Here is a 13,972-nt window from a genome sequence, read left to right as displayed (position 1 = left end):
TGCATCGATGCACATGTTTACAAACATAATGGCACGCCCATGTCTTTCTCAGAATAGATTAACAAGAAAGCTTTCAGTTTGGCACTATGTGTTTGTTGTAGCAAATACTATCCGAATTGAGTTCCATATATCCCTGCAAATGTCAATTGGATGTAACTTTACAGAGGTCTCATCGAGTACAGGAGCGATTTCATTCCAATACTTCAACAAGAAACTCTGTTCCCCATGCGAACTTTAGATGTCCGTCTTATTGGTGATGGAGAAAAGGCCATGCGATCTCATGTTCATTTGGATGACAGAGGTGAAACCTCACCATCACATTTGCAAAAGCACCAATGAGATGAATTTGTCAGCAGGGATTCAACGGTGGTTGTTGCAACAAGCAGATTTGCATGGCAATAATTCCATCTCGAGACTGGTTGTGCGCTTGTTTCTTTCACTTAGACATTGATGGGGGAGAACAAAATCATCAAATGATCCACCTTTGAGATTCTTTTGATCTGTACTTATCTCTGACTAGGATCAGGTGGTCCTGCACCACATTATCCTCCAAGTTGGCACCATCATTGTGCTTTTGTTGGATCTGGTGAAATTAGTCTGCCCATAGGGTTAAATTCCATATCCAGTGGATTCAGCAGCACTTGAATAACCCTAGCCAACAGGAAAGAACCAAGTTTGCATCAAAGATCGACAAACCTCGAGTTCTGTAGATTACAGCTGACAAGTAAAAGGAAGAGTTCAGTAGAAGTCATGTACAGAATGTTTCACCTTCCTGTCAATCTTGGAGTTGGAAAATCTATCTTGGCTTTTGTTCATGAGCAGCACTCCCCAACTCATAGAGGCCTTCTTGGTGAAACAGCGGGCTTGGGCAGGGCAAGAATCAGGAGAGCTGAAGCCTGAAAGAAATGGTTATGATTTGTTCTCTGGTCACTTGCTGACAGCCTCAACTCCTCCAATATTCTTCCATGTGAGGAGGACCACATCAAACACTTGGAAGGAATGCAACTAAAAAGACTCATTATTGAACTTCACCTGAAAGATAATGGGCGCATAACACTTCCTTTCCCTGTAGCTTGGTGATGGCAGAAAGCCAGAAACCACCAATGGCATTGCCACTTTTTAGCTGGTGGCCACATCCTACCCCTCACGCATCCATTTGGGCGCTAGAACTCAAAAAATCTGTCTTTAGAACCACTTCCTTTCTTTCACCTGAAACCACTTGCCAAATTATAATGTGGTCCCATCTCGACAGAAATTTATGCTGCAATGTGCGAAAAATTTGCAAACAAAAAGAGAAGATAGAAGAGATAGCATAATATTGACAATCAATAAATATCATAAACATTCATACATTCATCACAGAAGAACATTTATACGAAATGACATTCAAAATTACCTGGTAAAACCTCTTAATAAAATCAAATATTGCGGTGTATCAGACATCTGTGGTCAATTTTATCAAATATCGACCAACGTAATTTTTCCAATGACAGAAAATATCAGAGACCAATTATCCTATTGTGTGCACCAGAAAGCCTGTAGCCTAAGATTGATTTCTTGGTATCATAGTCATAGATTATCACCTGGCCGGGTATTATAGGAACTACTGAATGGATGTGATTATATCCATGACTAATATGTGACCTAAAACCTGTAATATAGCATGGCCATTGTCCATTTCTCCTGCATGCATGTGGCAAAAAAATTGTGAAATAGAAGCTCTTTCTTTAATCTGTATGGATCAGACTCTCTGACTCATCAGCCAATACCATAACTATTCTACCACAAGAAAATAGCATCGTCAAGGCTTGCATCATCACAGAGCAGAAAGGAACATATATGCTTGGCCTTTCAGGGGAATTGAGTCCCCCATTGTCCTCTTAACAGTGATATGCCACTAAAACAACACGACTTGCAGTGAACAAGTGGTCCCTAAAGTACTTCTCTTTGAACATCCTCCACTCCCAGAAGTGCAAGCAACTTCCATTGGAACTCCTCCATCCAAATATTCCACTAAGAAATAACAAATTAACATTAAATGCAGCACTCACCTCTGACTAAGCTTTATTGCAATTATTGGTGGACCTTAAGATGCAAAATAAACAATGATAGCAATGTAATGGCATCTCCACTCAGCTCAATGCTTTCATGAAAACCTGTAATGTAGCCATGGAATGAAATAACCATTTCTGAAAGGCACACATCCACAGCTACAACTAGAAAAAGAGAAATTTTAGATGAGCTATAGGGTAGCTTTCACATAAGAATTTATTCACAATTTGAAGTATATTGTGTGCTATTGAGCCTGTTCTCATGCTTGACAGAATTCACTAAAATGAAATTCCAAGTTCAGCATCATTTTCATGGTATAAGACCATAGCTTCAGATAAACAACACAGCACAAAATTTACCCAAGTGAAGTAAACTCTGCAGGGAATAATTGATGATAAAGAGACTTCAAATTGTAATTTTCTGGCCATGGATCATTCAAGAAGTGGATGTATACTATGCATGTTATTGATAAGCTTATTGGAGGATGTTGGAGGATCAAAAGATACATTATGAATAAATCTTTTTTATCTTCCACTAACTGAAGGGAACCATTCTTTAATGCAACACTCTTCCAAACAACTTCTCATAAAGATAATGGATTACAAGTCATTCAAAATATTTTCAGCATAGAAAAATGGAGAAACAAATTATGATATGTCAATGGATAGAGTTGCCGTTGGACTGACAACCTAGTATTATACTTTCACAGAAGAGAATCATGTAAAGTGGACATGAACTGGTAAGGAAAAAGATGGAGTCTAAAAAATTGACCTTGACAACAGTAAACAAAAACAAACTTTGCCACTTTAAAAACACCAAACGTGGGTCACTCCAGTGCCACTTCTGTTCCAACTGATAAGCATTCCCCCTTACAATTATTCCCACTTCTGACCACATTCTGTTTCTTTAAAGGAAAACCAACACAATCCCGACAAGGGATGTACGACTTTCGATCCCTTTGCTTCTGTAACCTCTCATAACTTTTTCCTCTTCAACACTAATTGACGTACTTCCAGATTGGAAAAGGGAGAAATGGAAGAGGAGGAAGCAAGAAATCAGAAGCCAAGGCAACAAACAATTGATTCTGATGGCAAAGAAATTTTAATTGAAGATCGTCAAGCATGGCTGAATCTGACGCTTGGTGGGAGAACCACATCAACTGATGAAAGCTCTTCTAGTTTGCAGTCAACTCCAAGCCGCAAGATGTTCTCATGCAACTTCTGCAAGAGAAAATTCTTCAGCTCACAGGCCTTGGGGGGTCATCAAAATGCACACAAGAGAGAGAGAGGTGCCACTAGGAGGTCTCACCAGTCACAAAATATGGGATTTCCCCTCTATGCACCTTCTCTCAAATCTCTTATGGTTCGTTCTCATTCAATTGTTCATGAGCAGCATCCAGAGAGAGGTATGTCTACAGTGGCAAGATGTTATCACAATATCTCTGACATCCAAGAGACAAGGTTACCCTTTGCACTTGATGAAGTTAGAAATACAAAGTGGCCAGGAAGCTTTCAAAGGGATTCTCAACCTACAAATCAACCACTGGAACAACAAAAGCTTGACTTGAGTCTCAGGCTTTAGTAAGTTAAACCGTAACATGCCATCTCCAGAACAGGTAATTGTACTTCTGTTCAGCTCAGATTTCCTCCTGAATCAATTATGAAAAACTAAGTTGTTTGGGTATCATCTTGTCATTTATACTTGATTTCCAAGTCAAACATTAGATATCATGATGCAACAGAAAGTGTTAGGTGTCGTCCTTTTGCTGAATATAGTGCTTATTGGTTGCTACCACGTGTTATATTTCAAACCCACCAATGGCATCAGAGAATGTGGCTTTCATTATTAAACTCGTTTTGATCAGTAAAAAACAATTTCATATCCTCCTTAAGTTCTCTCTGAGTTCAACTCTGATGTTATATACTAGGAATTGAGTCTTGCAATACTGGTATAAATCAAGGTTATCTCATGCAAGAGTCACACAAAAGAACTCTGAAATTAGCAGCACAAAGGGAAAGGAATGTATAATATACACAAATCTTATTGTTAATAGTAATGGTTTGCAGTTCAAGAACAAGAATATTATGTTGTTGTTCAACAATCAAAACAATTAATATCATTTTTACACATTTTAGTGAACTTCTGGTTTTCAGCCAAAAAATTTGCATAATTTAGTAAATGCAACAGGTCAGATTGTTTACAGATAAGTGTGAAATCCTACTGATCTGTGTCTGATAGCAGCACCGGAAAGCATACTTCTAGTTGTGTTCATGACTTCATTCTACTAGCAGCCTCAAGTAGTTCTTTCAATTACTAGGTAGAAACAAAGGAAAAATTATATCATTAATACTCTCACCATATGCTTCCTCTCTGTCCATGTCTTAATGAGAAAAGGCACCTTTCTCTACTTCAATTTTTGACCCGAGCAAGAACGTGATTGACACACAACCAAATCAGCACTGAAGGATAGCAGGAAAAGCTAGATCATATTATCCAATTTCACATGTATACTTGCAACGAATAGAAAAAATGTGAAAGAGCACTGACTTTTGGCATCTGGAATTCCATCTACCTTGTAGGTTCCTACCAAATTAACACCAAATGCAAAACAAAAACCTGTGTCAAAGCCAGCATACGAACATTAAATATGACTAATAAGGGCAGACAGTCAGACAAGACTTTTGCTTCCATAATTGTCAGGTCAGGGGTGGATCAAACATATGCAGTTTTATCACTGAATACGGTGATTTAAGACCATTACAGAAAGATCCTTATATTGCATGGCAAGTCTCAGCTAAAGGCTAGCAAGTTTGTGCCATTAGCACAACACGATAAGCTATTATGCTGACACAAGGGTACCGGAGGAAGCTAAGAAAAAAGAGAAGACAGAAAGGGAACAAGAAGTGAAAAAAGAAAAAAAAGGGAAAAATAAATAAAAGAAAGAAAAAGAGAGAGGCTTTAGCTAAGGTTTTAAATCTCAACTATACCAGTTGATACAGACCAGTATTTATTGGTTCAACCATGTGTCGAAACATATAGTTTAATACCGGTAGAATAGTATTCATTTTTTATTTTCTATTCAATGATATCAGTGACAGAGATCAGTATACTGGTACCGTATTGGTCCAAGAGGTTATCTGAATTGATATTATTTTGAGATTTAAATCCCTATGTTTAACTCACCTAAACTTCTTCTCCATTGGAGTCACCCTCTCTAGCATCTCGATTCCATCACTCCCTTGATGGTTAGCTTCTCCTTTCATCCATCACGCTCAGAGCATAGTAAGGTGATTGATTGCTCAAGTCTTGACAATCTGATCCCTCTACAAGTACATTTGTAATGGTAAATGCATCTTGGTTTGGTTATGAACCAGCATTTAATCTACTTCTAGTGTTTGAAAATTTTTTAAGCTTCTGAAGGAAACTACCATGTTTCTGTTCTGCTTCTGAGCTGCACCCAAATCCACCCTTTAATTTTCATCTTTGGGGCAGGTATGTTAAAGCTTCTTCTTATACACAGTGTTGAAAGGACAGAGGAACAATAATATGATATGGATGGGGGTCCAAATGTTCTACTTGGCAAGGAGAAGAGAAAAGATATATGGAAACAAACAGGAGAAGAAAAAAAAAATCATAATACTTATGTTGCAATTTTGTGAAAAATCAAATACTGGAAGTGCAACAGAAGCCTAAGCCACTGAACAATATTCCAAAATGTGGTCTATCTAGCAGTAGACACAACTCCATATACCTTTGTGGTTATATGAATGCCTCACATAAGGGTATGTGGCATTATTGTTATAATGTGAAACCTATCATGAATGTGAGGTTGGTATAAGTATGAAAATGAAATCACATATGTGGTTTACATTTCCACCTAATAAGTATCATTTTGGTTAATACTATAATTTTTGGCTAATGTTATAAGTGATCCATAATTAGATGATATTCATAATTTATACTTTTACTCATTTCCTATAATTCATCATTTTAATCGATTCTTAAGTGAATGTCAATGTCATAGCATAATATTTTCTAATTTGGCCTTATCATATGTTTACCTATTAATACTTTATATTTGATTGTATAATTCTTTATATATACTTAATTAAATATTATCTTAAATTTTTAGTTGAACACATATGCAGCCACATATGTCATGAGCACCAAGATAGACCTTGATCTTTCACATAACTATGGCTGCTTTTTGAACATTAAGCCTTACAAACATAAAAAGAACCAATTGTTATAGTTCTAAAGCCTTTAGATATTGAAATGGTAAAATTAAAGAGTTCTATAAGCCTTTGAATCATTGTCAAGTGAATATGTATCTGACATGATTTCTAAGTCTGAATGTTAGAGTCCATGTAACACAAATACATTTCAAAATCAAATAGCCCAAAAAATGAGCTCATGCCCATGAAAGAAAACATATATGAGAACACAAATTTCATGAAGGAAAAAAGAATAAGGCATTGCACTTTGCACATAATATGTTAACTAAAGATTAAAACATGGTAACACTAATCATAGCCTTTAGTCCCTAAAGAAAATAAATTATTTGTTGTTCCATGCATCACACTTAAGAACTAAAATAAGAATCACACTGTATGTTGGATCTCCTTAAGATTTTTGGTGCTGGCAAAAATTGTATTCTGCAGTTCTCGCACAAAAACTTGAGATCCCTAGCAGGAGCATCTAGTCATTTCCCATAAGGAGTTTTAGGTCCTCATATCATCTTAGAGATCATATTTGCTTCTCCACTACCTTAACCATTTAATAACCTTAAACAAGCCCCTCTTTTATTTCTCTTTATTTTCTATCAAAGAATGTCACATGAAAAGGTCACATTTTGCAGTAGGCTATAAAGTTTCCTTCTCTTTTATATTATTTCATCTGTTATGCTTCACTAATCTCACATATCAATAAAAAAATATCAGTTTAATATAAAAATATGCGTCTTGCAAACCAAATAATTTTAAAATATTTTTTCTGCATCATAAATAAAACATTAGAAACATAAATGTTCTAAGTCAACCCACATCTTACTGTGGACTATGGAGTACGGATGAAGATTGAGGTGCCAGGTGACGACATTTCACATTCAAACACAAACAAGATGAGTCTAAAACATCAACCTCCTGGAATTGCACAAGAGTGACTAGTGACTGTGTGATTTGTTGAATTGGATTTGACTATTCAGAGGTTTGTAAGGATCAATGTATTAACATTCTGGAATTGCACAAGTAAGAAAGGCATATTACAGTGTGGCATATTTCACAAGTGATAATCATAAATCAAGGAAAGAGCAAAAGAAAACTAAATAGGAGAGTATACCTTAAGTTCTGGAGTCAGCCACTAATGCTAAGAATTTCGACATTACAAAACCAGAAACCGGAGATGCCTTGAGCTATCCGGCTTAATTATACCCAAATTTCATCAAGACGAGAATAACAGAAGATCTCCACGATGATTACATGCTGATTATACCTAGTAACTTATAATTTTCATTTTAGTGGGAGTTATTTTCTTTACATTTAATGCGAACCCTTCCCGGGCAAAAGAATGCCATCCGATGAAATGGTGAGGTAAATGGTGTCACCGGAGAAGCTGATTCTACCACCCCCAAAACACATTCCCGCCCCGCGCTCCCACCCCATCCCCCCGCCCCCGCACAACCCCCCCCCACCCCCCGACAACTCGATGCGATAATCGAGTGGTCTGTTTCCCTTGGGTTCCACCAAAAAAAGGGAAATAATCATGAACTTTTCTCAATCGGAAATAAACAGAGATTGAACTTCTATCACGAAAACTCAAAACCTGAAATGGACCTCGTATCCATGAAAAGCTGGAATCTTTGACATCCGAATGGAAGTTAAAGTTGGAGGGGACGTCCAAACGAGGCGCTTTTCGCGATTCCTTCTACTACTCGGTATTGGATCCTTGCTGTTCTGGAACTGAAGGGAAGAAGTGCAATTGAGACGGGAAGCGGCAGTGGCGGAGAGGCATGAGACCATAGCCAAGCCCTTGTCATTCTACTTCCGGCTCTCGTACAGGGAGACAGCGGCGGAGCTTGCATGGTGGTGTTTCTCATTTTCCCTTCCGTGGTGGGTGGGGCTTCAGATCGGGTCGGTCAACCCCATCCCAAACCAGCCCAAGTCGAACTCACGCTTCGAATCCCTACGATGCTCGCGCGGTCACGTGTAAAAAGAAAAGCGATCTTGGAATCCCAAAGTCGACAAGAGAATTCGATGATTTCAGTTACACGTCCCCTGCAGCGCATCCTTAGCCGTAGGATTAACCCAGCTTCCGGTCGTCTGCAATGGTCAGTGCAAGAGCAGCATACAAATCGGTTCGGCAACTTAAACAGCGGGTGGGGCCCATCCCCCACCGTGTGTTGTCGGCAGAAGATCAAATTAACCTCGCAGCTCATCCCATGTTTCCAATCCCACCCTGCTTTTTTTATTTTATTATTATTTATTATTTTTTCTCGTTTATGTTCCCTTCGTTCTTCTCCTTCCCACCCAAGTACTGCAGTTGTACCGGTCGCTCTTCCCTCCTCGCTCGTCTCTCCCTCCCGCCCTCTCTTTTGTCCGCTTAGATCTCTATTCTTCTTTGCAAATCCCTGGAGAAGTTGTACAACATTCCAGCCCCTCAAAATCCTCGACGAACAACGGCTTCTCGGCCGTAGTTGCGCCTACAAATTGCGCTTTTAAGTTCATTCTGCAGACCAAGCTTCGCAGGTAAGTCCATGGAGAAGGAGCAGGGTTTCTTCTCGGCTCTGAAGGAGGAAGTGGTACGGGGGTTGTCTCCTGCACGGTTGCGGGAGAGGAGCTCGGGGAGGGGCCAATCACCGGTGGCGGAGGCCGCAGCGATGCTCCAGCCGCGGCGGAGGAAGGCTCATGGTCGCCACTCGTCGCTGACGCTGGCCCCGGACGCTGCCGTGCTGGTTGCGAGGTCCGTGAGCTTTCGGGAGACCCTTGCCCCCCTCATGGAGGGCCCCGACGATGGAGGCGACGGAGACGTCGGTGGCGGCCAGAGGAAGGAAGGGTGGGGCCGCTGGGTGCGGGACCAGCTGTCACGGGCCCCCTCCGTCACGTATTTGCCTTCCGCCGCCGTTAGCGCGTCCACCTCGTTCCGCCGCTCCGACCTCCGCCTCCTTCTCGGAGTCATGGGTGCGCCGCTCGCCCCCGTTCATGTCAACTCTGCCGACCTTCTGCCTCACCTCACCATCAAGGATGCTCCCATTGTAAGCTTCGCCTTCTTTTTCTTCCTCCTTTACTCTGTTTACATCGCTCTTTCGGCTCCATTCTTCCGTTCCTGGGCAAAATCTACTTCTTTTTGGTACTCCGCTATATCAGAACATTAATGGGGTTTTCAGTTTGGTGCTCTCCGATCCCTGGATTTCTTTCCTCGTTCGTTGATACCAAATTCAACATTTTTGGAAGAAAAGCTACAAATGTATAACCCACCCGCATGTGTCTATGACGTCTGTAGTTCCGAAATGGCATGTTTATGCATTTCATTCGACATCGATGCATCTGTTCCTTTTGGACTCAGTTTATTGTCGCCTATACTTCTTTTTAGGAAGTCTCGTCGGCTCAGTACATACTGCAGCAGTACACGGCGGCCTCGGGGGGTCTGAAGCTCCAGAGATCCATCCACAACGCCTACGCCATGGGGAAGTTGAGAATGGCAGCGTCCGAGTTCGAGACAGCGACTAAAATCGTGAAGAACCGTGGCAGCTCATCGCACTCCCCCGAGTCTGGTGGCTTCGTCCTCTGGCAGATGGCCCCAGGAATGTGGTACGTGGAGCTCGCCGTCGGCGGCAGCAAGGTCCACGCCGGCTCCAATGGCAAGGTCGTATGGCGTCACACCCCCTGGCTCGGCGCCCATGCCGCCAAAGGCCCCGTTCGGCCCCTCCGCCGTGCCCTCCAGGTACAGGAACACTTCAATTTATAACATTGGATGCGCTTACGTCTCACATCGTCTAGTAATTCTGGAATTGCTCGAGAAAGACGCTATCTTTCGATTAATTCTGAGGCAATTTTGCAAGTAGGGTCTTGATCCATTGACCACAGCAAGCATGTTTGCCAATGCACGTTGTATCGGGGAAAAGAAAGTCAATGGGGAGGATTGCTTCATTCTCAAGCTCTGTGCCGACCCACAGACGCTGAAAGCTCGGAGTGAAGGTCCTGCAGAGATCATTCGGCACGTCTTGTTCGGCTGCTTCAGTCAGCGGACCGGGCTTCTCGTCCACATGGAAGATTCACACGTGACTAGAATCCAAGCCAATGCCGGAGGTGATGCAGTGTACTGGGAGACCACCATTAACTCCTTCCTCCGCGACTACCGCCCCGTTGAAGGTATAATGGTTGCCCATTCGGGTCGTTCCGATGTCACTCTCTTCAGGTTCGATGAGACGGCAATGAGCCATACTAAAACTAGGATGGAGGAGGAGTGGAAGATTGAGGAAGTGGTCTTTAATGTCCCCGGCCTCTCCATGGACTGCTTCATTCCTCCTGCTGACATAAGCTGCGGTTCAGTCAGTGAAACTTGTGAGCTTCCTCGTGGGAATAGAGGGAAGACCGGTATTGCACACCAGAGAAAGGTTGCAGCTGTTGGGAAGCCACGAGATGCGAGTGATAAGATCATTTGGAGGGTCAAAGTTTAGTAGTGTTAGGGCCATGAACAAGGCGCTGATGCTATTGTTCATATCACCACATTTTCTTGCGCTTACAACAAAGTATAAGTTATTTGATGCAAATTTTAGGTAGCACTGAGAGGCTTGGTAATAGGGGATGTCCTATGTATATAAGAGCATAATTGTTCACAGGTCTTAATTCTCATCGGCCTGGCTGAATACTTATACTCTGATTGCAGTAAGTGTCTTAGGATTGGTAAGATTGAATTGGGAGAGATGCTTTCTTCCTATATTCTCAGGTTCAACTACATTGTCGCTATTATGCCTTTCTGCTTTTTGATTCTGATACTGACTTGGATTTTGGAATTCCAGTGTCCAGATCTGCTTTCAAATTTGAGATATTTAAGGCTTGAACTTTTCTGTCTTAAATCTCTTCAATCTTCAGGATGATCATGCAAGGACTGGCCCACCTTCAAATTATAGTTTAATTATTGGTCGAGTAATTCAAATCTATAGATGTTATGTAGTTCTCCACAGATACTAGAACTCCTTGTCAATTGTATTCAGAGATCTTCTAGGGTTGTGTGCTTCTGCTAGATCTACTGGGAGAAGTTTTAATTAGCTCATAAATCAACTTCAATTACATGTAAGTCTCTTTACCTTTGTGTGTAATTTATATTGATCTCTAATTTCCAGGCCTTGTGTCTCATGCTTTGATCATCCTTCTCTCTGATGGTCTAATCTTTCTCTTGTTGTGGGACAGCACCTGAGAGTGTTGGTCACTGGAAAAGAGGTCCACAGGTCATGTCCAGATGGTGCCTTGGGAATGGTGGCATTTACCAGTCTTTATTTACCTTTGTTGACCAAGACCCAGAACCTTGTGCTTTGCCTTGGGCCAGGGTAATGTAAAAAAGCATCATTGCATCAAGGACATGAGGATCTCAAGGCCATGTGGTATCCCATCTCATTCATTGCCTTGTTATTTTTCACCCAGATCTTTGGGTGAATCTGATATGTTCACTACCTCTGCAGATGCTGTCCATCTCCTCCCTAATCTGACCATATGAGATGCCTCATATTTGTTCCACTGGGGGGATCTTGCACTTCTTGATGCTTCAAGGTGAAACTTCTCCCAGAAATAATATCATTGATGACCAGAAAGAGGATTGTAATTAAGGAAAATAACATATTGCATCAAAGATGTGAACTTGATGACAAAGATGCACAATTTCGTCAGCATTCTATAACAAGATCAATGTAGAGGACATTATTAACAATAGTAATATGGATCTTAACACATGAACTGTCTAGTTTTTTTACATTACCTCTGTGAAATTTAGCTATTATATCTAATTTGGTATTTATTATGGTGCAGCTGATTCTTTTATCTCCTAATCAGTGGGTCTACACAAAATTCTGCAATATTCAGGTCTGATATGTGTTCAATACTGTCTGAATCAAGCATTACAGATTGATGTGGGAGTTACTGATTGGCCTTGCCCTCAATCAAGCTTAACTTGTTTATTAGATAGATGGGACCCGGACACAATTATGAAGGATGTTTTCTGCTTGAATCCAAATTGACAGGAATCATTTGCTTCAGATTTGATAAGACTCACATAAACCAATGAGCATTTTGTTTTCCAATGACTCTATAAATTGATTACTTTTATTCTTTTTACATCTTAAAGTAACAGCCTTAGTATGTGTAGACAACAACTGTTACTATCAAACAATGCTTGTCTTTTTAGCTGCATTAAACATGTAGGCCACACAAGGTTTATGCCTCCCATATTGTATGCATTAACCTGCAGCCTTCACATGCATATTCCTCTCAAGTTTAATTTCTTTCTTTCTTATTGTTGAATTTGCAGGTATTTTGATTCTTTTGAGCTCATGCCAGTCCCATGATCATACTGACACAAGCGAGTACCCATCTTTTAGTCTTCCAAGGAGTCAAAGTTACATTCACCAAGCATGTACTGGAAAACCCAAAAAGGAAAAACTACAGAAGAAGAAGAAAACAATGGTTATGCCCAAGTGCCCAAGTACCAGTTAAAATGTATATAATTGGTAGCGTGGTATCAGCCTATTAGCATTTTGTAGCTACTGACATATCACACTGATTCAGTAACTTTCAGCCATCTTTGACAGGCATTAATATTGCCACCTATATCCCCATGTGCTTCGTCCTCCCACAGTTGCACAAAATGAATGACACAGGAAAACAATGTAGGCAGATAAAGTTTACCCTCCATCGAACAAAGTATACAGTCCTGCAATGTATTGAGGTACTCAACTATTTGTGCAGATCACTGCAACCAAATTAAAGCCAAAAAAAGAGAAGCTAAGATTTGTTCGTTTGACAGTGTTGAAGAAATTGACACTGATGGGAATGCTCGTCTTTATCCTGGGACATACAGTAGCAAATTAATGTGCGACCAACTCCCTTTGAGATCCGACCATGTTGGTCTCATTGTCATTGTATTTTCTTTCTTCTTTGGTTCTTGTGGGGAGTTCTTGATTGGACTTTGATGTTGACAGGGAACTGTTACGGATACTAAGCTGCAAGTCCCTCACCCAACACTGATGTTTTCTTGAAGATCGATGAGGCAGATCAGCTTATAGGATTTGGGTGTTCATCAGACAACAACTGAAACTTTTGAGTTGATCGGGAGTTGGAAGGTAGTAGACACGAGTGCGAGGAAGATTGCGAGTCTCCCTGAGCTAGAAAAGATCCTTGATGTGCTGCGATGAGAGTGAGCTTCATCCGGTCAAGGGTCTACAAATTTCAACGCCATACACACACTTCTGTTGATGCCGAGATTATGGACCGGAAACGCAAGGTGGAAGATAAGTAGGAGATACAGACAAGATGTATGCACTGTTTTCCCTGCAAAGTGTCGGTGGCTATTGCTTCTGCTGATCGAAATTCTAGTACTAACAGTGACTGATATCTGTTAAGCTGAGACATCCTCTGCTTCTGCAGCCCCATCTTAAGCTAATGTAAGTTGATGTGCATGCCTCTATTCTCAGAAGATTAGTGCCATCTACCTTATAATAATGAATAATTTGTCAAAACATCCATCATCATCATCATCATCATCATCATCATCATCATCTGTTAGACTGTGTTCAGAAATAAACATAGTGCACTAATTCCAATGAAAATGGACAGCATAATTGTAAGGGAATTGAAGTTTTTATCCATGAGCAAACTTGGAATTGAAGGTTTGTTTTGCTAATGATGCTCAAGTGCATTAACATAGATTAGAG

General features: G+C 40.8%; 1 protein-coding gene and 1 long non-coding RNA gene across 5 annotated transcripts; one reads left to right on the top strand and one right to left on the bottom strand.

Moving 5' to 3' along the window:
• Positions 1 to 37: 37 nt before the first annotated feature.
• On the bottom strand, positions 38 to 8,233 carry LOC135595528 (uncharacterized). 2 transcript variants are annotated; one of them, XR_010480406.1, is made up of 5 exons: positions 7,884 to 8,233; positions 2,052 to 2,156; positions 1,033 to 1,209; positions 769 to 960; positions 38 to 651 (listed from the first exon to the last, which is right to left on the bottom strand). It is a non-coding gene; the product is annotated as an uncharacterized LOC135595528 (long non-coding RNA). The 2 variants fall into 2 exon arrangements; XR_010480405.1 differs by lacking the exon at positions 2,052 to 2,156 and having other exon boundaries at positions 42 to 651; positions 769 to 896; positions 7,884 to 8,224.
• Positions 8,234 to 8,600: 367 nt separating this feature from the next.
• Positions 8,601 to 13,742, top strand: LOC108951427 (uncharacterized). 3 transcript variants are annotated; one of them, XM_065086554.1, is made up of 9 exons: positions 8,601 to 9,301; positions 9,640 to 9,990; positions 10,112 to 11,342; positions 11,460 to 11,650; positions 11,729 to 11,816; positions 12,072 to 12,125; positions 12,571 to 12,987; positions 13,066 to 13,131; positions 13,241 to 13,742. In XM_065086554.1, exons 1-3 carry the CDS (start codon positions 8,804 to 8,806, stop codon positions 10,724 to 10,726), a joined length of 1,464 nt encoding a protein of 487 aa, XP_064942626.1. In that variant the 5' UTR covers positions 8,601 to 8,803; the 3' UTR covers positions 10,727 to 11,342; positions 11,460 to 11,650; positions 11,729 to 11,816; positions 12,072 to 12,125; positions 12,571 to 12,987; positions 13,066 to 13,131; positions 13,241 to 13,742. The 3 variants fall into 3 exon arrangements, with proteins under 3 accessions (XP_064942626.1, XP_064942625.1, XP_064942624.1); XM_065086553.1 differs by having other exon boundaries at positions 10,112 to 11,650; positions 12,571 to 12,758; positions 12,851 to 12,987; XM_065086552.1 differs by having other exon boundaries at positions 10,112 to 11,650.
• The last annotated feature ends 230 nt before the right edge of the window (positions 13,743 to 13,972 follow it).

Source organism: Musa acuminata, chromosome BXJ1-10 (genome assembly GCF_036884655.1).
Source record: "Musa acuminata AAA Group cultivar baxijiao chromosome BXJ1-10, Cavendish_Baxijiao_AAA, whole genome shotgun sequence".
Taxonomy (NCBI): Eukaryota; Viridiplantae; Streptophyta; class Magnoliopsida; order Zingiberales; family Musaceae; genus Musa; species Musa acuminata.
The sequence above is the reverse complement of the archived record's forward strand: the minus strand, read 5'-3'. Positions and strand labels throughout refer to the sequence as shown.

Bases quoted from the DNA above. Each gene is read 5' to 3' on its own strand.
- LOC108951427 (XM_065086554.1), top strand. From the start codon at position 8,804: ATGGAGAAGGAGCAGGGTTTCTTCTCGGCTCTGAAGGAGGAAGTGGTA. The intron at 9,302-9,639 runs GTAAGCTTCGCC...ACTTCTTTTTAG, and splicing joins CCATCAAGGATGCTCCCATT to GAAGTCTCGTCGGCTCAGTA. The intron at 9,991-10,111 runs GTACAGGAACAC...TTTTGCAAGTAG, and splicing joins CCCTCCGCCGTGCCCTCCAG to GGTCTTGATCCATTGACCAC.